Raw genomic sequence first — 27,824 nt, 5'->3', positions numbered from 1 at the left:
ACAATGATCTATATGGTCATATATTAATCATATAACATCGCAGATCGGCAAGGGGAACACACTGGACTTCACATAGCTTTGTGTGTTTTAACAGGGCAGTGGTCTTTTTAGGCAGCTGATATTCATACTACTTATGTTCATCATCAGATTTTTGATCCTTCCTTTGAAATTAACTGTCTGTGCACAGCTCGCATTAGCGTGCATTTAAGAGGCTACTGTAAAGACTGTTAGATCAGAATGTTGACCTTCCTTGGCACTTGTTCTACATTGAAAGTCTCCTTCCCAGTCCTCCCCCTATGGTGTTCGCTGAATCTGGAAACTAAAACAAGACAACTGCGTGAGTTACTGCATGTTAAACCAATGGCTAACAAACTGGGAAAATTAAGAACTGCGTCCAATGATTATGACCTGTTGTTGTTTGTTCTTTAGTGTGCACTTTTCAGTGTTTACATTTATAAATATAAAAATTGCATACAGCTACATTTTTTCAAAACAAAAGATTTCGTATTTTTGTTGGTGTTTTTAACTGAAAGATAAGCACAAAGCTTCATTCTGAAAGGATTTTTCTGGCAAAGTTCAATACAGAGATAAATGTTACAACTGGTTAAAACTGTATTTATTGGGATAAAAATTTAACCAATGTAGGCCTACTTTGGTCTAGACATTATTCACAAATCATTCCAGATGGCATCAGTTATATTTGATATTTGTAAGTATTGGCCATATAGTTTGGGCTAATTACTTTTCAAATTGGGTTGTTTATGACATGTGTTCTCAGAAGGAAGACATGTGGTCTCAAGGTTTACAAACATTTTAGTGAGTGCCAGTGGTTATACAAATATTTTCCAATAACGAATGGCATGACCCCATAAATAGCTGTTAATCAAATCTGAGTAGTTTAATTGTGAATATATAGGTGACTCTGTCCATTATTCTACCAATTTTACTAAATACATTGGAAAGGCTGACACATGCTTCTGAGCAGCATCAATTTGCAAACACAGCTCAATAATGGCTCTGTTACAGCCCAGACTGACTTCCCCCTTTGGATGCTCACCAGGCTGCTGTATTGGATCCAAACCTTTAGATCTCATGAGATTTTAAGTTTATTAATCTGAACAAAATTCAGGCACTGGTTCCAGGTCTGGCTCTTAAACACACTCACGAGATACAAACTCCAACTCTTGGTTTCCCTTCTCAGGGTATGGGACAGTAGCTGCTCTAGACCCAAGTTTTCCCAGGAGTTTAAGCACACCTGCGCAGCTCCACCCTTTTGGGTTTTCTGGATTACTGTCTCACCCTTCAGGGAATTTGTGACAGTTGAAGGAAGTAACACAGAGACTTTGCACTTTTAAGCACAGCTACAGCACAATAGATATACAGAGCTATGTATATCTTGTATATCTGCATATATATATATACACTGCATGCAAGACCCTGCCTCAGTTTCCCAACCCCTCCTGAGAGCCTTTTGGTCGTAGGCAGTGTCCTTCCAGGGAATCCTGGACTCTTGTGCACCCTCTTTCCATCTACCCAGTCTTGTCTTCTGTCAGCTGATGGGTAGCTGGAGAGCAAGACCCAACTCAGAGTAGAACTTGTCCTTTTATGAACTTCACGTCCCTTCTATCAGGTGACCCCTCTGAGGGGCTTCAAGTCTCTTTTCAAGTGATTCATTGCTTAATTCCCACCCACCCAAAGTTCAGACTTGGAAAACTGGTTTTCCTGGGCTACAACCTGTTCCTTGTTCTAGGGAGCTTCCATTTATAGAAAACCAAGATTGTTCTCTATTGTTAGAAGTCTGCTAGGAGCAAGAATTTCCCCAACACATTGTGAGTGTTTCGGTTCAAGATGGAGGCCGCAGTGCCGAAGTGAAGACACAGCACAATTTTGCAATTAAAATGGTGTTTATAAAACACAGTGGGTTTGACTGATATAGCCACATACAGACATATGCTAATCAGTCACAGGGTGTCTCTGTCTGTCTAACCTAGGCACTTGCAGCACTCTCATTATCTGTGGAACATACTTTTTATGTTTATAGTGCATGTGTTATGCAGCCATTTCCTTTTCTGGAAATTGGCTCCCACCCAAGCAACATTTATGAAGCAATGACCATAATGACGACAACTCTCAGTGTAATTGTCAAAGGGTTGTGGACTGTGTAAACTGCACTTTATATGACAGTGTTTCCTATGCATATCATTAAAAAAGGGCACTAAGAATGAGGAAAGCTCCTTGGTAAGGTCGGTTTGATCTGGCTGTGTCTGGTGCCTCACTTATTTATTCTCTTTCTCCAGGGAAGATCTCCAAGTTCAGTGCTGTTGCTGAGGCTTTCATATTTTGCAGGAGGAGTGACTACTTCCCAGCTCTGCAGTGACCTTGTAGAAACAGTCTCTGTTACAATGATACTTGAATGTTCGCTGCAGTCAGTTTCTGAAACAGTGGGGAATGTGATACTAGCTCTCAGCATTCCATCATGGCCCCTACTTTGCGAACTCCTTGGCTCTGCTATGGAGCTTTCAACTTTCCCCAGCTATCACAGCTGGGCTTTACTGCCACATCATTTAAACTTCCTCCTTGACTCCTTTGTTCCTGCAAGGGAGAATTCCCCAAACTGGATCCATCTATCCTTCTGCTCCTTCTGTGTGCTAGCTTGAGCTATCAGCCTAAATAAGACAAAGCAGCTCCTTTGGAATACATTATTGTTATAACACTTTCTTTTAAATGCACATTTGCAAATAGTTTGCATAGGGTAAATAATTGCATAATGGATGTTTGAATATATGGTTAGTCAATTGTTCTAGAGTCCAGAAGGTTGCTTATAACGATTTATAGTGTCCATGGAAGTGCGTATAACAGTCTGTACTCTATACAAACTTATAACATCTAACCATTTTAAAACTGTTTATAAATATCCCTCTTAATATAAGCTCTGATTGTTGTAAAGCTGCTAAGTTTTCACTGGACCTATGAGCTATGATACCAATAGTGTCAGATGTTGAATCACCCTCTCCATAGGGTAGGCTGAGTTTTCCAGCGTCCGCAGCTATAGGAATAGCTGCTGGTATAGTTCTGTAATGTATAAGATGGTCAGTGTATGCTGATATATTGATAGTGGTTTATTGTGTGTGCTGAAATTGTCTTTGCAAAACACAGTGAAGTTTTGGTGAACTTGATCACTTCTAATTGCTATGATTCCATTTCCTGCATATGCCTGCTTAACCACTGTAAGTGCTTTCAATATCTGGCTAATACAGGCCTTGGCTATTGGATTGCTGTTTGCTCTGTGTTGTTCAGGATGATGCCTGAAGCAGTAATGAAATAAGGGTATGTTAATGTGAGTCCCACTATACATATTCTGGAGCCCATAAGGGCTTTTCAGGACCATTGGAGAACAGAAGTATGTCCAGATTCTCCTTTTCTTTTTCTTTCTTTTAAAGATGAGCAACAAACATTTTGCTACAACTTAAAAATGTGTCTGCAACATTTCCAAAGAAGTAAAGAGTATATGATCCAGACTCAGACAAACTGAACAGTGTGATTAAGAGCTAAGCCCCCAGGACTGTGGGGGGAATTCACTTTACTGCATGTCAATAATACACCCAATAATAATATCACCACTGCCTCTTCCTTGGGGGATTAACTGTAGCGCCTGCTGGTAGTCACTGAAAAGCATGCACTCTGGCCACATGCTCTTTCCAAATAGGCAGCACGGCTCACTTTTTGGACTGTTAGTTTTTAAGGCCTCCAGCTTCACAATAACTGAATTTGTGGCTGGTTTGTGCTGCTACAACTTCATACCCTGGTGGATTATCTGCCCCTGGGAGGGCATAAGGCAACATAAAACCTAGGTTAATCAGCTCCAATGATTGTTTTAAAATTTACCTAAATGTATTATAGAAAATGTACTTCCATGTGAGTCTAACGGATTTTGGTTCCAGTGCGACAGCACAACTTTAAGAAACTGGAGAAAAGAGATGTGTCAGCTGTGACTGCCACCCTTTTGCTCTTTAGGCTTTCCCCATGGTGCAGCTGACGTAAGCCAGGGGTTAGATTTCCATTGTCTATGCCTTTGACTTGAGTGGCCCAGGCGGGTATTTCTGTGTACCCATTCTGACATCTGGATCCAGGGGCTTGTTTTCTTTGTCTCTTTCTCTAGTTTTCAGAACGTACACCACAATAAGTGAACAATTCCAAAATTATCTTTAAAAGCAAGTTCAATAAGAGAAATACAATCAAAGCTATGTAGGATATATCCTAAGTATTCTAAGAATAATGAAAGTCTCCCTTAGGCAGGATAAAATTGTCCCATTACACTACACCTTAGAGTTTGTGTTTGTGTGCATGTGTCCGCCCATCCATTCCTGGTCTCTTTTTGACAGGTCTGTGTTTTCTGTTGATACTTTAGGGTTTGTCCTGACTCAGAAAAAGGCTACATTTAAACAGAGTTCAGCTAGCACATGTTAACTAAGTCCAACTGAAATTGAACCACTTTGCCCAATCAAGACAAACCCCTAGTGTCTGTGTGGCACATCCTTATTTCAAATAAGTTCTCTGTGCCCCACAGACTTCTCTCAACTGTTATATATTGAATCAGACTGTGAAATGCTTGTTTGTCTTGGAGGTGAGCACTTACTAAGCAGTCTCATTATGTTTTGTTCTTCAAGGGTTGAGCCCTCATTACCTTCTGACTTTTCATCAAGCATCATTGTACAAGCAATAGTGAGGCTAGTTACATTTCTACAACTCTTCAACTCTCCACTGTGTGTACCAGTTTACTTCCAGTATCTGTGAGTTTTCTTTCCTCCAAACTCATCCTCCAATCTGCATTTGCAGGACACTGAATAGCTCAAATTTTATTCAGCTTATTTGCTTATATCAAAGAGTTTTGAATGCATTTATAATTAAGCAGTCTCTAAGTGCCAACAAGTACCTTCATGAACAATGACCTTGCTGTGCTGAATACAATGTATTAGGGTTCAGATGTGGTAGCTTTACATTCTCTCTGTGGCAACTCTGTTTTTCCTAACTTAATTATTAGTTTAATCAGAGTATTATATGAGGAAAGACTAATATCCTGTTACTAATTATTTATTTCAAACATGATTTCCCTCAGATGATACTCCAGTCTGTCACAGTATAAAAAGAGAGGTTTAAAATGCAATGGTTATTTCAAACCTTATGCTGTCATCATTCTTTATGGTAGAGAGACCAGGAAGTCTGCATTTCAGATTTCTCAGGATCTCTGGGAGGTGGTGATTGTCCTAAGTTTTGTGTAGAACGACACTGCTATTTTAACGTCGTTGATGTAATTTTTTCCCCCTCTTTCCCTGCTCTTTTTCTTCTTGCTTTTTCCTCCTTCACTTGGTTAGACTTACTTTTTTATCTTCTACCTTTGTTTAATATCTGTGCCTCTCTTTTGTAGCTATTTTTCCTCTCTGTAGCAAACCATTCCCATTTGTAATAACTTTTAAATCTGCTTTTAACTGTGTTGGGCAAACCTTAAAAGATTTTGGTTTTGGCTCAGATAAGTGAGAAAAATTTGAGATACTTGTCTTGACTATCCATTCCAACCTCTGTCAGTTCTCTTCTCCCATCATTCCCTTTTGCAACAGAACTCAGTTCTGTGTCCCCAACTTCAGCTCCTCACAAATAGAGCCCTGATAATCATAGATTATTAGGGTTGGAAGGGACCTCAGGAGATCATCTAGTCCAACCCCCTGCTCAAAGCAGGATCAATCCCCAACTAAATCCCCAAATGGTCCCCTCAAAGATTGAACTCACAACCCTGGGTTTAGCAGGCCAATGCTCAAACCACTGAGCTATCCCTCCCCCCTGCAGATATCCATGTACCATGTTTGTGGATTGGATGTAGATACAAAATTTGTATCTGTGCAGGGCTCCACTCACAAGATTTCCTGTCTCTCTGGAAGACTTCCATCATCAACCTCTTAACTTTGATCCGTTGTGGGGTTTTGCAGGTCTGGTCTTTACTGTGGACCTTGGATCAACTATTGATTTAAATTGTACATGGTCTGTTGTTTCAGAAGTGCTCAAGAATTCATTAAGTGCAAATATTTTGGGGGCTGCTGAGGTACTACAGAGAAGGAAAGGTTGGGAGAAGGCTTTTGGGTGGATGGCAAAAATTAAGGGACATGGTGGGAGCTTGCTGGGTGCAGATTTGTGAAAGCAATCTGAATCTTTAAAATTTTGGATTGATTAGGGGAAAGGATTGGAATTCAGAATAGTTTGTCCTCTTAACCGATTGATTTGCTCATCCATGATTTCTAGGGCACTAAAAATACTCCTATCTTTTAATGCTGGTAGACTGGCCAGATTTTCCTTATAGAAATAGATGGGATCAGAGGGAGAACATTGCTGAGGGCATGGCAGATTTTAGAATATCAAAAGAATATTTTAAAACCTGAAATGTTCCCAGAGAAGATGCCAGGTGTATTAATAAACTAAGCTAGAAGGCAAGACTAGCAACTTGCTGAAGGGTAGTGTCTTCTGCTGTGGGTTTTCTATGCCAAATGCAAGTCTGCTAATGTCTCATTAACATTCTACTTCAGTGGATGTACTTTATTACATTCCGTTAAGTAGTAATCGAGATAAAATAGCATAAAGGTTCTTCTTAATCTCTATCCAGTTAAAGGGCAGTCCTCTCCTTCTGATGTCCTACTTGTCCATGACTGGAGCTCCTAGGTGCAACCACAATACAAATAAATTCATCATCATCGTGATCCATTTTAGAATCCCAGTATTTATCTTAACATAGGCATCCACGAGGCTGCGCATGGTAAGCCTGAAATTCAACTTTCAGTTTAATTTATGAATAGCTTATGGATGTGGCAAGCTATACAAGCATTTGCAAAGTGTAAGAAAGAGACAAGACTCAGAGATAGCTGCTACAATTTTTCAGCATAGGAATCAAGGTGTTTTGGTGATGTTTATCCTATGTCTTTTTGTCTTTATTAATTGTTTTAATTTGATGGCAGATTGCTATGTAGTGTGATGCCATCTTTGCAGTTTTAACAAGTGGTATTTGAGATAAGCTATGTAATGCATGATTTTATTTTTAATTTGAGATGTTGCTGTGGACGGCTGATTGGAGACCATCCTGGGATAGATTATAGTTCTCCTGTCTACCAGCCTACCAGAGAGAGGGAGAATGAAGAATGGTCTGTCCAGAAGCATACACATACAAGTCCTACTGACTCATTTGGAACGATCAATTTCCAAGATGGAGATCACACTTACCATGCCAAGGTTTGCTTGTAAACTACAACTTTATTTGATTTTAACAATGCTGGATTAACATGACTGCTCTTTTTACTATTCTAATGATAAAGAAACTGGATAAGTTTAAAATTAGCACTGAGTGCACCTCAAACTGTTTGATTGAAACAAGAAAACAGACCAAGTTTAAAGTGGCCCAGTAAAAACATGCATATAGTGCCTTCATGTTGCACTATTAGTCTGGGAACAGAACGCAGTAAAATCTCATTCGGTGGACAAGTTAATGATAGAGAGGTAAGGGAGGTGTCATTTGATTTGTAAAAAGCCACAGAATTATCATTTTAATGGTGTCACCATCTGCGGCATGGCATGAGAAACTCGCTGACCTCCAGGCTCTCAGCCCTGGGTCCTCTGGCTGGAGAAAATTTTGATAATACGTCATCCAAGATGGGTCAAGTTGGGTATCATTTGAAAGCCCTTTTTCCCATGAACACAATGATACCAAACACGATAAACCTAGGACAAATATGTATTTGAGAAAAGTTTAAAAATTGAATGTTTTTTTAAATTATATCATAACACAAGGATGCAGTGATTACACAGAGAAAGACATTGATCTTTGATAATCCTAGGGAAGTTAGCCCTGAGAAGTAGGATTGAAAACATTTATTCATCAAAGTCCTATCTTCTCCATCTAGGGCACCACTCCTAGATGCATTGTCACACTGATCCTTGTCTGGGCCACATTCACACATTTCCCTAGAGAGTGGGCTGTTGGCCAAATGTTTTCAGGGAAATGAGCATCTGAGCTTTTCACACAAGCATTTCATTTGCTGAAGAATTGATTTGGGAGAACATGGTATTTCATACAAGACAGGTGGGATCAGTGCATCCTCCAAGACATACCCATGCCCTATAGGAGAGGGTAGTTTTAGATGCATTCAGTCAGCCTGGAGCCATTCCATTTCTTGATAATTTGCCCTTTTGATAGCAGGTATAAATGTTGGCCATTTCTCTGCTTCTTGGAAAACAACCACTAATGTAACTTTGCAAGTGTTGTAATGTTGGTCTTCAAATGGTAAACTTGACATATGAATAATTCCATATGAATGCATTTATGACCTCATCAATGGCTGTCTCAGCCATTCCAAGCACTTTCAGAGTGAGGAGAGTGTCTTTGGAGGTTGAATCAAATGCCTTCTGATAAAATTTATGCAATTTATGAATTTGGCTGAGCCACACAGTTTGCATTGATAAAATCAATATTTGTTTCTGTTGCTTTTACCTTTTGATGCAACATGTTACGTACATTCTTGGTGTAACACTCAAGGTGAAACACAATGTCATTTGCGTGGGTGTCTTTTTTACAAATATTTTCTGGACTATATATCTACATAATTGTTCTCGGTTTGTCATGGTTGATACCATGGTGGTCGTGGGAGAAAGGGCTTTCAAAACACCTGACATGACCCATTTCCAAGGATATTGTGCTATAAATTTTCCACCAGTTGTAGGACCTGGACCTGGGAGGACAGCAAATCCTCTTCCTGCCAATCCACCGAGGGTGACAGCATTGAAATTATGACTCTGTAGATTTTTACTAATCAAATGACGCCTACCTTACCCTTCTATCATTAACTTGCCAATAGAATTACACACACCAGACTGTACACTGTGATCAAAACAAGTTGGTTCTTATTCACAGTGGGGTCCACAGATCCACGACTGTTTCTCTGCTCTACATAGACAGATCAAACCTGTCAATCAGAGGCAGGGGAAGTTAGTTCCACCTCTGAGAAACTGCTTCATCTTCCTCTCCAGTTGCAGGCAGGAAGACCAGCTCTTCTCCTACTGCAGAGCAAATTTAAAGAAAAAAATGGTTTAAATCTCCAGACCATCAGGATCTGCCTTTATCAGCAGAAAGGATCCCCTTTCTTCTCTGAGTCCCTAGGCCTCTCTGTGCCCCCTGATTTTCCAGGTAGCATGCAGCATGGCAGAGAAGGCTCAGAACAGAGGGAGAGCCAGACACTGTCTTGTGCACCTCCCTGCTGATTAAGTGCCTGCACAGAGATCTGTGCCTCTTTTGTGGAGGCCCAGGCCTCTGTCAAGTGCTCAGGTTGTGGCAGGGTTTTGGCAGGGTTTCCTGCAGCCTCTGTCTCAAATCAGGAGTATTCCCAAGAAGCAGTGGCAGCACCTCATCAGCAAAATCCCCTGGGTCTGGCACAGACAACCAGCACAATCAGCAGCTCTCTTCCTCTGACTCCATCCCTCCATCCCTGAGGAGTGAAGATTGAAGTACTGTACCAAAGGGCCAGGGAAGCTTCCTGCTGAGCTGCTGGAGCCCATGCTAGCCACAACTGTTGGCTGTGGAACAGCTGCCCAGCCCCTCCCGCACACCGCCAACACTACCAATAGTGTTCCAGAGCAGACAGAGCAAGGAGAGCCTGGTAAGGGGCCTTCACCCCAACCCCTCCCTCCATTCTACAGCTTGGCCAGCCCTGCAGTAGCCCAGAACTACCCCTGGCCATCAGTGTCAGCCCAGCTCTGTCTCCTAGTGTAGCAAGTGGCCCAAGGACTCACTTTGAACCTCCAGGACTGGAGCCTGGTGTGCTCCTGGGGTGGGGTCAGTTATCTCAAGGCCACATCTAGGAATCTCCCTTGAACAAAGCATGGGACCCAGAGAAGCCCCCTCTGGACCCAGTCCAGGACAAACCTCGCACTGGAAGCCCCTCTATCTCAGGGTAAGAAAGCTGTTCAAAAAGTAACCACACAGTCACTCTTCACAGGACTGTCAATATGAAATATCAGTCTGTATTTGAGAGTCACCCCAACATAAAGCACATAAAAAGAGCCCCTCAATCCTCTTTATCTTCTGAAGATCCTGACTCAGGGGATTTCTGTAGGATGTGCTCTGAGAAGCACAAAGTGACAGTGAAATGTGTTTCCTTAAGTTGCCTAAATCTGCAGAGTACAACAGGTAGACATTTCTCAGCACTTCGTTCCTCTGCTCCCCTTCATGAAGTGCAGCACATGGGATATTCGTCAGCACTTAGTTCCTCTGCTCACCCTCACATGGGACAATCATCAGTGCTGGGTTCCCCGGCTCACCCTCACAAACTGCAGCCTGGCAAATCAGAGATGTGTTGTTTCTTCTAGGTGGACCATATATGCAAACCCACAAAGGGAATTTTCCCTGTTTAGGACAGGAAGACCGTCACTCCAACTCAGAGCTAGAAACTCAAATAGTAAAATATTTTTGTAAAAAACAAGATGAGAAAAAGACCTTGCAAACTAGGGAGATTTATATGGCTATATTTATATCTCAATGACTTGAACACTTTTATGCTATTTTTTAAAGTCCCTTTGTTTGTGAAACATTAGAACTTTCACAACAAGGTCTTGAAGACTTTAGAACTGAGAGCTTTCTAAGGTGCCACCATATCTAATTTTGGTTATTTAAGAAACATGCAATATACACAAATGTATTTCTTCCAGTATATTAGAACCTCTTATGACACCAAACTGGACCAGCTATTACATCTGATGGTGAAAGAATGGCAGATGGAGCTGCCAAAGCTCGTGATCTCTGTTCATGGAGGCATCCAAAACTTCAAGCTTCCATCAAAAGTCAAACAGGTTTTCAGCAAAGGATTGGTCAAAGCTGCTGAGACTACAGGAGCATGGATAATAACAGAAGGCATCAACAGTGGTAATTCTTTTTATCTATCTGCCTCTTCATCTAATACTTGCTCTTTGTTTTTCTCATACATACAGACTTGAGGGATGATACAATGGATTGATGTAATGCAGTAATTTGAGGTACTTACAACACAAAATAAGAAACTATAATTGGGAAACAAAAATAAAGGAAAACAGATATTTTGAGGGCATAGTAGACAGGGGTGTGTCGTCAGGCTGCTCCAGCTTTGACCAGCATTCTTAATACTTTCTGTAAAAAAAGACCTGATCATGTTATGCATGAAATAAGAAGCAAACTGCAGACCAGTTGGAGATGGCTGGAGTGCTTGCCTTAGAATAGATTTTGATCTACTTTAGTAAAATGATTAGAGTCCTAATACTGTATCAACTGCCAGCTATTTTGGTCAAGTGTTTGCTTTAAACAAAATTTCATTTATTAATATTTCATTCAGTTTTATAATATGAGCATTTTAAATTATAGTGCTCTGTTAACTAACCTGTGAATGCACTGAAACTCCCTAAAGAGTCACTCTTTACATTCCTCAAATGCTGAAATAATTTTGTTTCTTTAGTTGTATTCAAGGTAGTCACCTCACAAAGGGAACATGCTGATTTTGATGCATCAAGGAAGATTTGGATCTAAGGGAAGCTCACAAATGACCTATACTACTCTGCTATTGTGCAATATCTTGTAATGGAAATGGCAATAACAATTAGTTTATAAAATCTATGGGAAGGACTTTGCCATATCACTGAACTCTTGGTCTTGAGACCTTAATGGGAGTATGGTAGAGCAACTGTTCATAACCTATACATTATTAGATGGATTTGATCATTTTTCTGTTATCTGTAAATACTCTGCAAACAGATTTTTTTTAACAGATTAGCTTGTTCAAAATTGTTGAAACACTTAGTCTGAAATCTGGGTGCTTACAATGAGTTGTTTGCAAACTATTCACAATGGACCAGATCTTCAGCTACTGTAAATCAGTATAGCTCCCTGAAAATCAGTGTAGCAATGCTGATTTACACCAGTTGAGGGTCATGCCTTTTGCCTAAGGGCTTGTCTGCACAGGGACATTCAGGCAAATTAATCCAGATAAACTAAATATGTAAATTTGAAGTGGATTACTTAAACCACATTAAACCCCTTTTTGGAATAAACCAAAGGTGGGTCAGGAATACTAAAAAAGTGAATTGGTGATGTTTATACTCTCATACCTTTTTTATAGCAATTTTCCAGTTCTAAGTGTGAGTGCTCACCATTGATCAGGATCAGGCCTTGAATCACTGGCTGGCATTCATCAGACTGTGGCCTGAGGAACTCTGTTTTGAAATTACTGTTTCATTGTGTATTAGAAGAGATTGGAAAGGGGATAATGGACAAGAGAAAGAAAGATGCATTAGTTCTCTTAACTATTCAGTAATTCAAAAATCAGAAAAGGTCACAGTTTAGGTATTTTTTTATAATAAAAAAAACCATTTTGAATTGTTGTTAGTTGTAATAACCGCTTGCTAATTTGAAAGTGAAGTTTCCTTACCAATTTTTTTTTGTTGTTTTTTACTCAAGTTATTTTATTAAGTGTAGAGTTTCTCCTGAGTGTGAGGCTGCTGATTTATTGTGTAGGACTTTCATAAAATAACAAGTTTTTTCTGGGTGAAAATATCCAAAAATAATTAGTTAATTTTGAAAAAAGATTCTCAAAAATTGGCGCACATCAACTTGATATCCATTTAAAGTTATTTAAATGGTTAAAAATAAAAATTAGATGAGATACTTTTAAAAGTAAATCCTAAAGAAGATATCCATTTTGAACTTATTTCTAAGAACACTTGTGCTTAACATTATGCATGTGAATAGTCCCATTGGTTACACACACATGTAATGTTAAGCACCAGCAAGTTTGGAAGAATTGGGCACTATATTATTGTCTCAGTTAATTAAACCTCACACTTCATATGGATTATAGGAATAATATCAATCGAGGGTGTAATTATACTTACTTTTAAATAACTACAGAGTAAGATAGATGATGGAAACAACTCTGGAAGTGTTGATCACAGTTGTGTAGCAGGAATCTAAATGTAGAATAATAATAACCATTATCTGTTTAGGAGTGTCCAGGCATGTGGGGGATGCATTGAAAGCTCATGCTTCTCAATATTTGAGAAAGATTTGTTCCATTGGGATCCCTCCTTGGGGCATCATTGAGAATCAGAGGGACTTGATTGGAAAAGATGTGAGTTAATTAACTTTTCGTTCAGTCAATTGTACAAGAGTCTGTCAGCTTTCTTATGCACTTGTTGGTTTCCACTGTAATATATTTTAACTTTGGTGACCAGATGGGAAACTGCCATGCATCATGGAAGATGTAGTCCAGCCCAGGGGGGGGAATGAAGGCATAAAGCACCCACCTTACAAGCTCCAATAAGGCACTACAGCAGCTCAGACTTGTGTAGACCTGAAATGAAATGTTTACTTCAATTTTTTCAAATGAGAAAAATTGAAAAAATTAGGAAAAATTGACTCTCTTTATGTGGAAAATTTCAGTTTTGTAAAAACTACATTTTCTCCTTTTTTTTAAAAAAAACTGACAGCTAATTCCCAACCAGTGCTAATAATATTAAACCCATAAAATCTTTGTTTAATGACAGCTAAAGATGACTTGGAATGACCCACCAACTCAAAACCTAAGAAGTATGGAAATAACAAGTTAAGGGGAAATTCTCCTGCATTTCTTGTTGCTTTCATATTGTCTACAACACTGTTGATAACTCACTCCTACATTCCTTAAGGCTTTCACTTTCATTTCCAACAGGTACAAAAAAAGTATGCCAACTTCATCAGACATACACTTTAGAGCATGATTAGGCCTTCAAAGTGCTTTGGTAATGATAATAGTAATAAAAATAATGCCTTAACATTGCTGAGGTTACCATTACGATTTGGTGCTAGAGAGCAAGGTATCACTGAACGATCACTAAGAGAAGTTTTTGTGTTCATTTCCTAGGTTTTTTTTTAATATAGGGTTGGTGTACCTCAGTGGGCTGTCCCCTAAGGTCAAAGATAGAAGAGAGGGAGATGCCAATGGCTGAAATATAAAAACACCTGTATTTTGATGTGTAACACTATAATTTACAAATTGTAGTACTCCTTAATTATTCATGTGTTACAGGATAATTTCTCACTGTGTGACTTAAATAAACCATTTCTTTTTTAAAACAAAACTCTAAAAACAAAATCTGTTATATGTGGATGTCCATAACAATGTCTCAGATAGGGGACATCAGAATTTGAGCCCTTGTCCCTCAGTTTAAATCTCTATCACTTGATGCACAACATTAATTGCTAGTGTCTATTTAAGGCTCAGTGCTAGAGGTGGATTTGGCACAAACTTTTTCTGTGGGTTACACAGCTGTTTGCTAGATAGCTGGATATCAGGAATGCTGGGCTATAGCTCTGGCTCTGAGCTAAGAGTATGGTTTAGTGATTAGATAGGATAACCAAAGCACATTCATTGTGGAAGGCAGTGTGGCTGACTAGCTAAAACAGGGGTAGGCAACCTATGGCACGGGTGCCAAAGGCGGCACGCAAGCTGATTTTTAGTGGCACTTACACTGCCTGGGTCCTGGCCACTGGTCCGGGGGGCTCTGCATTTTAATTTAATTTTAAATAGAGCTTCTTAAACATTTTGAAACCTTATTTACTTTACATACAACAATAGTTTAGTTATATATCATAGACTTATAGAAAGAGACCTTCTAAAAAGGTTAAAATGTATGACTGGCACGCGACAACTTAAATCAGAGTGAATAAATGAAGACTCGGCACACCACTTCTGAAAGGTTGCCGACCCCTGAGCTAAAATATGCACTGACATGTTAGAGTCCTGGGTTCTGTGCCCATAGTGTCCTTGTATAACTTCTCTATTAACTTTATTTGTAAAATGATGTCGCAGCTCATATTAGGTTGCCTTCTAGGATGGGATTCATAACTGATATATTATTAATCAGCAGATGAAGAGCAATATATGGTGCAAAGCACAGAGTGCTATAGGTTTTTTTGCAAAGGGATCCCAAAACAGTTAGATAATCCTGTAAAATACTTTAAGAAAGGAACTACAGTACTTTGGAACTATTATTTTTTCTGGAGACAGCCAATTTTCACCAAAACACCATGGAAAATTTTAAATAGTGTTCAAAGTTTACATTGCAAGTTTTGTGTTTACCATTTTATTAAGATTTTTACAAAACAAGCTGAAATTTCTGACAACTTTAACTTGGGGGTGACTCCATAATAATATCATCTTGCATTCACTATATATTGCACAGACGTGAAGATTTACTATTTTTTAAAAGATTTCCATTCATCTAGAATTCAGAATGTAAAAATGGTCATAAATGAATGAATAAATAATTGGTGATCATGTATGTATTCTCTAAAACAATACTAAGATGGCATAGTTGCCTTTCACAATATAGGGCCAGATGGTAATACTTTTACTCACATTTGGTAGTTTCTTAATCCTCAGATTGACTTCAACGGGACTTGACACGGAGCAAGGTACTATTCAGTTTGAGAAGGCGTACCACAACCTGGTCCACAGTGAGGCCAAGCAGCAGTACACAGAAAAAATAGTTTTGGACTTTATCTTCCAGATCTTCATTCCAGTGTACTTTCCACTGGAGTTCCATGAGTTGTGAGAGGATAGACCAGTTGTAGTCTCCCACAGAATGATGTGGAGAATTTTCCCCTAGGTGTGGTAGAAACTTTTAGAAGTTTACCATGTAACAATGAAGTATATTAAAGTCAGGTCATGTGCCAGGTGACACTATTTCAGCCTCCTTTTGATTTTCTCAGGTAGTTTGTCTATATCAGACTCTCAGCAATCCTCTTAGCAAGCTGAGCACTCTCAACAGCATGCACTCCCATTTCATACTGGCAGATGATGGGACAGTGGGCAAATATGGCAATGAGATGAAGCTCAGAAGGAATCTTGAGAAATACTTAAACCTTCAGAAAATACACACCAGTGAGTATTGTAATGTCTAATTTATCACAGGTTAAAAGGTTATTAAGATGCTGAGGAAGTGTCTTCAACTTCCATGGATTTCAGTGGGAGTAAGGATGGCTCAACATCTTGAAGGATTGAGCCATAAATACTCAGGAGGAAAAAAAAAAAAAAAGGAAAGGAACAATTTTTTTTCCCCTCAAAAGTCACTAATGACTTTGGGTGCCTTCATTTTTGAATTCCCAGTTTGGAACATCTATGATGAGTCTGACATCACACACTGAAAATCAGACCCATTTAAAGTCTGTCAAATTGGGCACCCAAAAATTGAAAATGTTGATCTGGAGTTCTAGAAATCCAGATTAGAGCATGGCTTCTGTTTCATAACTTTTTATGACAGCACTGGTAACTTTCTCAAATATTTGCCAGACATTTACAAAAAGAGAAAAATATCAAATACAGTGAAATTCAAAGAAATGTGTTCACATTTTGCAATCTCACTGTGCAATTCTTTTGTATTGCACAGCTGTCTTTTTTGCTGTTGGCTAACTGTGCAATAACTGGTTGCAAAAGAGGAATTGTCAAAATGTCCAATATTTTGTGTCTGTGAAATAAGCAAAAGGCAAGTTTCACAACTTTCATTTCCATTGTGGAATTGTTTGCACATGTAATACCTCCATTTATGCCTGAGTTACAGAAGCCATAAAATATGTATTTATAGCCTGTGTAAAGTACTTATTTTCATGTAATAAGACCATCATCAGTGATTTATGGAAAGCTTGATACTGGGCTAAGGATCAAATCACAAGGTATGTTAGAAAGAAACACCATTAGGTCAATTGTAATATTTAAGTCCTTGGTTCCTTTTAGTTACTCATCTCTTATAAGCACAGAAATGTATCCAAGAATCTCTAGAATCCATTCATGTTTTTTGTTTCCCGTTCAGTTATAGATATAAAAAAAGAAAATTTGTAACTATTGTATATTAGGTTTTCATTTACTATGTCCATTTTTGTTTACTATAATATTACCCAACTTACAGCTATTTCTAATTATTAAAATCATCTCTCCCCAGAATACATAGCATATAGACAATTTTTTAAAAAAAGCACCGAGTTGCTCCGGAGTGTGTGCAAATATTTATATGCACAGTCACTTTTTCTATGCATGCACAAATTTTGCAAGCAGAACTCACAGTAACTGCTATTGCAGGCCATGCAAGAGAAGGGAGGGCTTCTTGTCCCCCATTTCCTTCCTCATGAGTAAAGTGACCAGACAGCAAGAGTGAAAAATCGGGATGGGGGTGGGAGGGTAGTAGGAGCCTATATAAGAAAAAGACCCAAACACTGGGACTGTCCCTATAAAATCGGGACATCTGGTCACCCTACTCATGAGTCCATGCACAGGCCTGCTTATAATCTTGTCCAGTTTCTCAATAATCTTTTGTTTTAATGGCAGAGTTCCTCTGAGACAACCTTGAATTGCCTGACACAAGGTGGGAGAAATAAAGGGATTGTTTTTGTTTTTATCAATTAAGACATATCTCTCATGGTTTCTAAGAGAGATTTTTGTACGTACAAGTTGAAAGACCTATGTTTATGATGTGTGCTGTGGGAGTGATAACTTTGTTGTTAGTAACTGGTTGTGTGTGGTTTGAAACAGGAATGGGCCAAGGTGTACCAGTGGTTGGGCTAGTGGTAGAAGGAGGCCCAAACGTGATCCTAATGGTTTGGGAATATGTGAGGGATACTCCTGCTGTCCCTGTGGTGGTCTGTGAGGGCACTGGCCGAGCTGCAGATCTTCTGGCTTTTATTCATAAACACACAGCAGATACAGGGTGAGTAGCTATGTGCTGCACCACTTTTTTTTTTAATAATTGTGTGGTGGTGGTGAAAATGCCTATTTCCAAATCAGACAATTGTGAGAAATGTAGTGACATAGTCTTTGCCAGGAACTCCAGAGTTCTGATACCACTCCTGATGACAACCCCTCCAGCCCCGGGACCTTTCCCTAGACTTACCCTCTCATATGGAATTTCCCTTGTGATAAAAATAACAAGGTTTGCACAAAAATAGTGAGACGATTGTTAAATGGTTAATATATAAAATGTAATATTTTGGTGATCCAATTTTTAAGTTTTGGACTCCCCTTGCACAATGTCATTGTGTGTTTTATTTGAGACATTTAGCGTTGCCTACCATCCTAAATATATTGGGCAAGATGATTTTTGGCTGCTACTTAAGGAGCTCTCATTCACATATCTGCTTGTCCTATGTCCAGCAATTAATTCTGTCCTCACCCAGTTCCTATAAGTTCATTCACCATCCCCTAGCTTCTCAGTTCACCTCATTCCAGTCCAGCTCCCCCAGCCTCACATCTGCTCCTCCTGCGGTTCTTCACATTCCTATGTGTAGCCCTTGCTGGGCCAGGGTTAGAGTTGAAAGTCTCCTTATTCTGGAGTTAGTGTTTGAATGTATAGGTCTCCATGTGCTATGGATGGGGTTTGGGCCCATACTCTTCCCTGGCCCAGGTTTAGGTTGGAGACCTCTGACTTCAATGGTCTAGGGTTAGGGTTGGAGGCCAGAGGTTTTCCAAGGTTAGAGTAGGGGCTTGTAGGCCTCTCTCAGTGAGAGATAAAATTGGAGACCATAGAGGTCTGTGGGTTAGGGTTAGTGTTGGGACTCCTAAGCATCTGTGGGCCAGTATTAATGCTTGGGCCCATAGCTCTGTCCTGTCTATAGTTAGAGTTTGTGATCCTAGATGTCACTCTATTCCCAAAATCATCAACTCATTTCAACACCAACATCCCAGGGATGCCCGCAGGCTTCAGCCCCAATCTTATCCCCATGGATTTGAGGGCTCCATTCCAAGCCATAACCCTATGTACACCTGCAGCCCCAAACCTGACCTTATCCCTGGTGAACCCCACAGGTCCTGCTCTGACCCTAATCTGTAGCCACAGACCAGCCCTGACCTTAACCCTGTTGTGACCTTCAGCCATGGCCACCAACTGACCCCAGCCCCCAACTGTAGGCCAGGGCCATAGACCAGCTTGATCCTTAACAGAAACTTATCCTATAGAATACAGTGTCCAGTACTGACCTTGACACTGAATGTGGGTGCTGGATGCCCAGCCAGTCCTGACCATAACACTTGGCAGTGGCTAGCACTTGACTCCAAGTCCAAACCTAGCCCAGGATAGCCATTGGCCCTATCCCTAAGCCACCCTCAGGGCCAACAATCAGTCCCAATCTTTGCCCAAGGCTAATAACCAGCACCAACCCTAAACCCAGCCCTGCATCACCAGCTGATTTTCCCTAGCCCATACTTACCCTACCAGGGGGACTTAATCCTATCCCAGTCATTTTTCTGCATTGAGGCCCCCATCTGACCTCATCCCTAAACCTAATTTGCAGTTCCCATCCAGATCAAAACTGAACCCTAGGTCTGAGTTTCCAAGCATAATCCTGTCCCATCTTCACACTTTTCAGTTCTAACAACCTGGGGTCCACATCTTCCTGGGGCTGCCATCTGGCCATATTAAATCCCTGGCCCTCATCTGCAATCTGTCCCCAATTCTGAATCTAGTTTGGGGTCCCCTTTTGGCCCCAGTACTAAACCTAGTATGTTGCCCCAACTTGCCAGGAGCCTCCAATTAAAGCCCACATCTATACCCAACCCCAGCCTTAGCTCAGGGTCACCAATGCACCTCAAATCTAAATAAATATGGATATTTAAAAAAAATCATGGACAAATGGGCTTTTTTATAAATCAAAAATGTTAGTGAAAAATTGTCCATTTTTGAAAATTTTTACTGACTTATTCACAATGTTGTCATTATTTAAACATTTGTAATATGTATTTTGTTCTATACCTTTCTTTGATGTTGGTTGTTAGCTTTTTAGAGTACAATTTTTGGTAACATACTTTTATAACTTTTTTTGCTTGTTCTTTTTATTTTATTTTATTTTCCAGTAAGTTTTTTTAATTAAAGGAGAAATGAGAAAAAAGATGGAAAAAGATAACAAGAAAAAAACCAGTAAATAATAAATGGAAAGTACAATACCAGGCAACTTTAATTAAATTTTGTGAACATAATTTAAAAGGTAGAAAAAAATTGCGAAAGCAAGTTTGAAATCTGTTTTTCATTAAATTGTTTTAATTTTTTACCGTTAGTATTCATAATACTTTTCAAACTAACTGGCTTTGCCATTGATTGCATTTACATTGGTTCATAACATTTAAATACAGTATTAAACAAATACTGTATATTGGTCTATGCCCTGCCTTTTTTATGCATGAGTGATGCTCTGGAAGGTGAAGGTAATATCATACTGAAGACAAAGTATGTGTTACTGTATCCACTAGCCTACTCTGTTATCACAAGTTTCTTCTGTCAGAGTAACATCTGAGAAAGAGATCAGTGAGATGAGGCATCCTACGGTACAATTCATTCTTGTCTGTGTACATATCTGTTCCTCAGAGATTTGCTCCCTCAGCTGAAGGAAGAGATATCAGTAATGATTCAGAACACCTTTAATTTTGGGCAGAAACAGTCCATTCATCTATTTCAAATACTGATGGAGTGTATGGTGTACAGAGAATCTGTGAGTATGATGGCTTGTTGATTTGTATTACAATCTTTTTCATTTGCTATAAAACTATGATCTTTTTGTTGATTATGAAATAGATTGGCCTGGGCACAGAGGCTATTGTAATAATATTATCTCTGATATATATATAGCAGGCCAAAGTTTGTTCTCAGTTACCTCTGTACAGTCTGATTGGTGTTAATGGAGGTTTCATAAGTGTTTCATCTCCCAAATTGACTTTTCCCATCCCTTTTATGAGACCCAGGTGTTTCAGCACAATTAGTCCAGTGCCCTTAGGCTGAGAAGCAGCTAATTCTGGTATAGGAAGGCTGATTGAACAGAGCTGGCTAGCAAACCCCAGGTCTCCTGTCTCTTAAATAGGACAGCCACCCTGCTACACATCTCCTTCCCTCCTTAAAGCTTTGCTTGGCTGCAGGGCAGGTTCTACCATTTACAGCCATACATCAAGCTTGGACAGACTATGTTTTTTTTTTGGCTGCCATCCCTCCCACACTTCTCTTAGCTGGCTAACTTCCAAGATCAATTGGTCTTTTTCCCAGCACGCTTTCTCCATGTTGGAAATCTGGAGACACAATCTTTCATGTCACGTTCCAGCATCATTACTTGTAATTCCAAGCACTATTTTCCCTCAGCTAGCTCCTTTTTCTCTTTCAGAGCTTGCTGTGTGGCTTTCTCCAAGGCAGCCAATTCCACACAGTGGTTCTCCTTCCCCAGGTCAGCTGCTTTATGGCTTGTGCCACAACACTTGCATAGGAAGAGTATATCTCTGATCATCCTAGCCCCGCCCCATCCCTGAGGCCCCACCCCACTCACTACATTCTCCCTCCCTCAGTGGCTCTCTCTTCCCTACTCTCACTTACTTTCACTGGGCTTGGGCAAGGGGTTGGGGTTTGAGAGAGGATTGTGGGCTCCAACTGGGGTGCAGGAGGGGGCTCTGGGCTGGGGGCAAGGCTGGAGTAGGGGGTTGGGTTGGGGTTGGGGCCTGGACTTACCTTGAGTGGCTCCCGGTCAGTGGCATAGTGAGGCTAAGACAGGCTTCTTGCCTATCCTGACTCTGGCACTGCGCCCCAGAAGTGGTCAGCAGGTCCATGGCTTCCTCCATCTAGGAGATGGACCTGCTGGCTGCTTCTAGGGCACAGTGCTGTGCCAGGACAGGTGGGGACTAGCCTGCCTTAGCTGTGCAGCATTGCCATCTGGACTTTTAACTGCCTGGTCAGCAGTGCTGACTGGAGCCACCAGAGTCCCTTTTTGACTGGGTGTTCAGGTCGAAAACCGGACACTTGGTCACCATAGCCTGAACATCTGCACCATAATTAAACAGCTCCGCAAGCTTGAGTCAGCTGGTACAGGCCAACCACAGATTTTTAATTACAATGTAGACCGGGGTCAGCTACCTTTCAGAAGTGGTGTGCTGAGTTTTCATTTATTCGCTCTGATTTAAGGTTTTGTGTGCCAGTTATACATTTTAACATTTGTAGAAGGTCTCTTTCTATATGTCTATAATATAATACGAAACTATTGTTGTATGTAAAGTAAATAAGGTTTTAAAAATGTTTAAGAAGCTTCATTTAAAATTAAATTAAAATACAGAGCCTCTCAGACTGGTGGCCAGGAACCGGACAGTGTGAGTGCTGAAAATCAGCTCATGTGCCGCCTTTGGCACGGTGCCACAGGTTGCCTACCCTGATGTAGACATATCCTAAATGGTACATTTTCATTGTGGTGCACAAGGAGATACATTCATTTATAGGTATCTTTGTTAATGTGTAACTTATTTCACTGCACACTAGGTCAAGAAAGAAAACTCATATGTTTCTTTGGAAGGACTTTTCCACCTTCCCCAAAATAACATGCTTTTGCAACACTGACAGATAACCATATTTGATGCAGAGTCAGAGGAGCAGCAGGACATTGATTTGGCAATCCTGACAGCACTTCTGAAAGGTACTTTTCTAACAATACTTCTGTTTTTCTATGACTTACAGATTCATTGACATGCCCTTTCAAAGAAAGGAAGGAAAAGAAGCTGATGTATGAAAGTTAATAGAGCCTTTTCTTGTTTTCTAGGTACAAATATATCTGCATCAGATCAGCTAAATTTGGCGTTGGCATGGAATAGACTGGACATTGCCAAGAAACATATATTGGTTTGTGGACAAGACTGGAAGGTACTTTTCAATTTTATTTTCCAGCATGTGTTTGTTTTTTTACAGCAAACCTTTTTAATTCTCCTTGTGTGTTCACCACTGCTTTGCATCTAACAGACTCTGTCTGAGTACCTTGGGAGTTTGAGTTCATATACCTGTCTGGTGGTGTCAGCATCTTTAGTATTTGGAAATGCAAAGTTTTCTTAGGGGGCATTCAACATGGAAAGTTCAAGCTAAGTTTTGTTCCTCACTTCTGTTTAGGTTCCTAACTTCCCCCCTCTCCATCCCCCTGGGTCTTCCTTGGACACCCACTTATGGTTTTAGGCTTCCCAGCAATCATTTCTGTAGGAGCAGAGACCAGCATCTCTCTCTCTCTCACTCGCTCCCTTTAGACTGAGGGTTTAGGCTGGCAGTCCCTCTGCACAGTATTGTGATTTTCCATCACGTGTGACCAGAGTCTGGCCCTTGTGTTTAACTCTTTCTCTAGGGGCCATAAGAACATACACCAATTGCCAACCAGCCTTCTCAAAGCAGACTGCATTTATTCTTAGGACAAAAGCATCATAGAGATAACATATTAAAAAAAATAAAAGAACCTGCACACATGCTAAAAGCTTACCAGAGGTCATCCCCATCTCCAACACAGAGCTCTGGTAGATGTCAGTCTTTCAAACAAGTCTGATGGTACTAATAAAATATGCTGGTTTCTTACACAAGTGAATCATTTTTTGCAGTTAACATTTTTCTGGTTGCAGATGCAAATCTTTTAACATAAACCATTCTAGTAGGAATATAGGTTTATATTTGGTCTTCCTATTCCTTTTGCCCTCTTTTTTCTTCTGTCTACATTTATTTTCTAGCTATTTTCTGTCTTTCTATCAGATCTGTGGATTCTCCTTAAGTGAAAATGATGCCATTTACAGGGACATTGTCAAGGTTGGTACATTCAGACCAAAATGACAGTACATTGTTTTGTTTCCAAAACAGATGCTTAGATATTCTTAAAAAATATGACTAGCCCAACATAAATTAGTGACATTCAATAATACACCACTGTAAGCTAACAGAAGATAAGCAGTTAATTTAAAATAGATTTCAAAGTGTTATGGTATTATTTGTTAAGAATAGAACCCCCCCTCCCCCCGGCAACATAAAAATAAGAAAAGCAATATACACTTTTATTTGCATCTTGTTGAAGCAATAATTGTATGTTTCAATATCAGGATTACTTATAGAGGTATTTTTAGATCTGCTGGCATCCTTTAGTTTCATTGAAACACATTTTTGGCTGCAACACATGGTGAAATCTTGGCCCCACTGAAGCCAATGGCAAAACTTCCATTGACTTCAGAATGACAGGTGCCTGAATTCACTCATTGCTTTTAGAGGTTAGGAAAGTCATTGTTCCAGACTCCAAAGAGCTAAATGTTTTTGTTTAATTGTTCTTATTCCATTTGTCACTTTCCTTCTTCAAACTGCATTTGATTATGGCACTTGATTTATGACTTTTTTTTGTTAAAAATAATTAGCAACTTAATAAAATGTGTCAGGAGAATAGAGAGAACAGATGCAATAAATTATATTGTTTACTATTTAGTTTGAAAAACATGTGACCAGCTAGTATATCATTATCTGATCAAGCTCTTTATCATGCTTTCAAATCAAGTGAGGCAAAATCCTTTAATCACAGTCAGTTTCTGACTCATTTTATAGGCCTTAGTTATGTTAAAAACACTCTTGCACACACAAAAACACCTATAGTGGTGATTAGTGGACTGTCATCTGCAGTAACTACAACTGGTTCTTTTACATTGATATCTGGTTAAACATAACTGCCTATAAAACATAGGATTATACATTATGCAGATTGCTGCTTTTGGCTACTTCAGACTTGGGTGGGGCCAGACACTGGAACTGAGAGCAGGGAGGATGACTCTCCTGTGCTCTCAATGATGACCTTGCTGGTGCCCAGGGAGCGTGGAGGAGGAAACCTCCTGACCTGAAGAGGGGATAAAAGATGGACTAGGGGAGGGAAAGGAGTAGAATGGGACAAGGAGTTTGATGAGATTGGGAGCCTGGTGAATGAAATGGGGGAGGGAACTGAGAGCCAGTTGGGGAAGACCAGGTCTGACAGGATAAGGAGATTGGGAACCAATATATATGTGTATGTATGTGTGGGGGGAAGGAGTTAGGGACACAAATCTGGCACAGAGCCAGGATGCAAGGGACCACTGAGACTGACTAACTGGGCTAAGAGACTGGGACAAGGAGTCATGGGGAGTCAAGACTGGGACTGGGGGGAGCTCAGAAGGTGATACTGGAACTGGGATGGACAAAGACTGGAATGAGAAGCTTGAGGAGTAGAGACTGGGACTGGATAGGCAAGAAGAATGGGGCTGGGATGAGGAAGTGGGTGTGGGGAAGAAACAGGTCTGGTATAGGGACAGATTGGAGGGGATGAGTATAGGTGGAAGGATAGCTCAGTGGTTTGAGCATTGGCCTGCTAAACCCAGGGTTGTGAGCTCAGCCCTTGAGGGGCCCACTTAGGGATCTGGGGCAAAAATCTGTCTGGGGATTGGTCCTGCTTTGAGCTAGGGGTTGGACTAGATGACCTCCTGAGGTCCCTTCCAATCCTGATATTCTATGATTAGAGGTCAAGTTTGGGGTGCATAATGGAATGTTAAACTGTATTATACCGTTCAGCCTTTAGGTGACACAGTGAGTAAAATATCTTTATTTAAATGAATCTCAGCCATATCTGGCAGAGCATTAAAGGATCTTGTGATGAACGCATCTGGTGTGTATAAGAAAGCTCTGTAGCTGTGTCTGGTATAAGAACATGACGGGGAAATAGGCGGAAGGGATAGTGAGCACTGGAGAACATTCCTTTCCAGAGACTGTAATGGAACCCAAGATTCCTGAGTCTAGCACTTCCTCTGCTTTCAGCAAATTTATGTGGAACCCACTGGCAAAGTGTGTGCTGGTCCCCACAGAGAAGGACAACCTGTTATTGCTATCTGTTGTTCTGTACAGAAGTGGCAGAGGTCTGCTGATGACCCATGTGGGTCACAGTATGATTCTACAGGGTGAAATTTTGGGGTTTTTTCAATTTGCTTCTTTAAAAACCTGGAAATTATGCACAAATAAACTTGTTTTAAAAGAACATTAAGGTTACAAAATCAGGCACTTAAAAGTTTGGAAATGTCAGAATTAAAGTTGCCTGTTCAACTTTGCGCTTATGTGTTATGATATGGTCTTTAATTACATGATCACATACTATATTTTCCACAAGTCCTCTGTCTCATTCAGTGCACAGGTTAGACTTGCTCTGGGGATGAATCAGGGTTAGTTAGTGAAGGACACTATAGTCTATAGGACCTGTGTTTCATTAGTTGCAGAAGTTGTAAGGAGTGTTATGAGTGAAGCAGAGGATTGCAGGAAGAGAAAAGTTGATCTCATGATTAAGGCACTTGAATGCTGCCTTGAACAATTAGATTCTACCCTTTCCTCTGCCAAAGGGTTCCCATGTGATGCTAGTTAAGTCACTTAAACCAAACTTTTCACAGGGTGGTCACTCGTAGTCTGAGAGCATGTGTAATTCTGTGGGTACATTAATAACAGAAAGATAAGGGAGGTGTCATCTGAAAATCATAATTTCAGTTGTCATCTTCTGTGGCGTGGCAGGGGAGACTTTCTGCCCTCTGAGCTCCAGGTCTTCTGGTTCATGGAAATTTTGATAATACAGTATTGGAAATGGATCAAATTGGGTATCATTCGAAAGCCCTTTCTCCTGAGAAGACAATGGTTCCACACATGACACATCTAAAACAATTATGTAGCTATATAATCCAGCAAATGTTTAAAAGTCAACATTTTTTAAAAATTATACTTTAACACAGGTATGCTAAATAGGAGCGCCACCAGCTTTTTTGCTGTTCCTGGTGGCGGAAGGTCCTGCCCCCGAAATGCCACTCCTGACAGAGGCGGTGGAAAGTCCGACTCTTCCGTTTGCTGCCCCCCAATTGTTAGTGTCATAGGCGACTGCCTAGGTCACCTAATGGGTTGTGCCGACCCTGATGCCAAACACGTAGCTTTCACAGTGTTAAACTGTGGCCCTCGACTGACAGTACTGTGTTATCACTTAATGCTCAGAACATGATCTCTGATTCATGTTAAAATTGCTGATTGCTACAAATGGAATGCTTCAAATTGTTTGTCATCATCGGGGAAAAAGAGGGTGTTCAGTGGTATTGATGATCAGCTTTGCTTATTATGCCAAAAGAGTTGTAATGAGGCACTGTTCCAGCCAAAAATTACTAGAATCCATCTGCAAATGGTATGCACATAGTTACATAACATACTTAATTACATTCCCAAAGTAATTTATTACAAAACCCTTGTTTTTCTTTTGGTCATCATCATTTTTGGCATCAGTGGGGAGACAAATATTACTGACTAGTAGTATCCAAAGATTCAGCTACTACTGTGGAGGACCTGATTAAACACAACATGCAGTGGGCACCTTATAAGCTGTAAGAAGCGCACTCATAAATTGCATTTGGCAAGGTTAGAGAGGAAGTACATCGAGCGACAGGAAAAAGTTGAAGATGGGAGGAGTTTCAAAAAGGAAATGGGGTTGTTAAAAGATTGCTAGTTCCTTTCTGCGCACTTGGTTCAGATGAAGCCCAGGAACATGAAAACAGATGAATTAAAATAATTGGGGGTAGATGGGCATAACACAACATCCAAATGCTCTTCCTGACAAGTTCAGAACTCCACCTAGCTTTGAATGCAATATTAAGTGTAGCTTGGATGACTTCCTCAGAAGTGATTAAGCACCATATAGAGTCAATAGGTGCTGAAATGCCAAGAAGGAGCAATTTTAAAGCTACTGGACAAACTTACTCACACTGGCAACCTATTTGCATATGATAGACCAGAGCTCATTAATATGAAAAAAGCAGTCTTCAGTGATAAGATAGCTAAAATGTCAGTGCAATGGATACTTTGGGTCATGACTTGCATGAAGCCATCAAAAATCCAAAGAATTATCCAAGGTTCCATCAATCTGTGGGTTCCAGTCAAGAACAAACTAAAGCAGTGCTTGAATGCAA

At 40.2% G+C, this 27,824-nt stretch overlaps 1 protein-coding gene across 2 annotated transcripts in view; it reads left to right on the top strand.

The window, feature by feature from the left end:
• Positions 1-27,824, top strand: part of TRPM6 (transient receptor potential cation channel subfamily M member 6) — a 147,722-nt gene that overhangs the window by 45,446 nt on the left and 74,452 nt on the right. Inside the window, exons 4-11 of one of the 2 annotated variants that reach the window (XM_050944118.1) lie at positions 7,089-7,269; positions 10,735-10,948; positions 13,054-13,178; positions 15,800-15,971; positions 17,613-17,787; positions 20,434-20,557; positions 22,435-22,507; positions 22,631-22,731. In XM_050944118.1, coding sequence (XP_050800075.1) covers positions 7,089-7,269; positions 10,735-10,948; positions 13,054-13,178; positions 15,800-15,971; positions 17,613-17,787; positions 20,434-20,557; positions 22,435-22,507; positions 22,631-22,731 — 1,165 coding nt within the window. Of the gene's footprint in view, positions 1-7,088; positions 7,270-10,734; positions 10,949-13,053; positions 13,179-15,799; positions 15,972-17,612; positions 17,788-20,433; positions 20,558-22,434; positions 22,508-22,630; positions 22,732-27,824 lie in introns of those variants that run through there. The other variant, XM_050944117.1, reaches the window with a different exon arrangement.

Source organism: Gopherus flavomarginatus, chromosome 3, assembly GCF_025201925.1.
Source record: "Gopherus flavomarginatus isolate rGopFla2 chromosome 3, rGopFla2.mat.asm, whole genome shotgun sequence".
Lineage (NCBI taxonomy): Eukaryota > Metazoa > Chordata > Testudines > Testudinidae > Gopherus > Gopherus flavomarginatus.
This window is presented reverse-complemented; position numbering and strand designations above follow the sequence as displayed.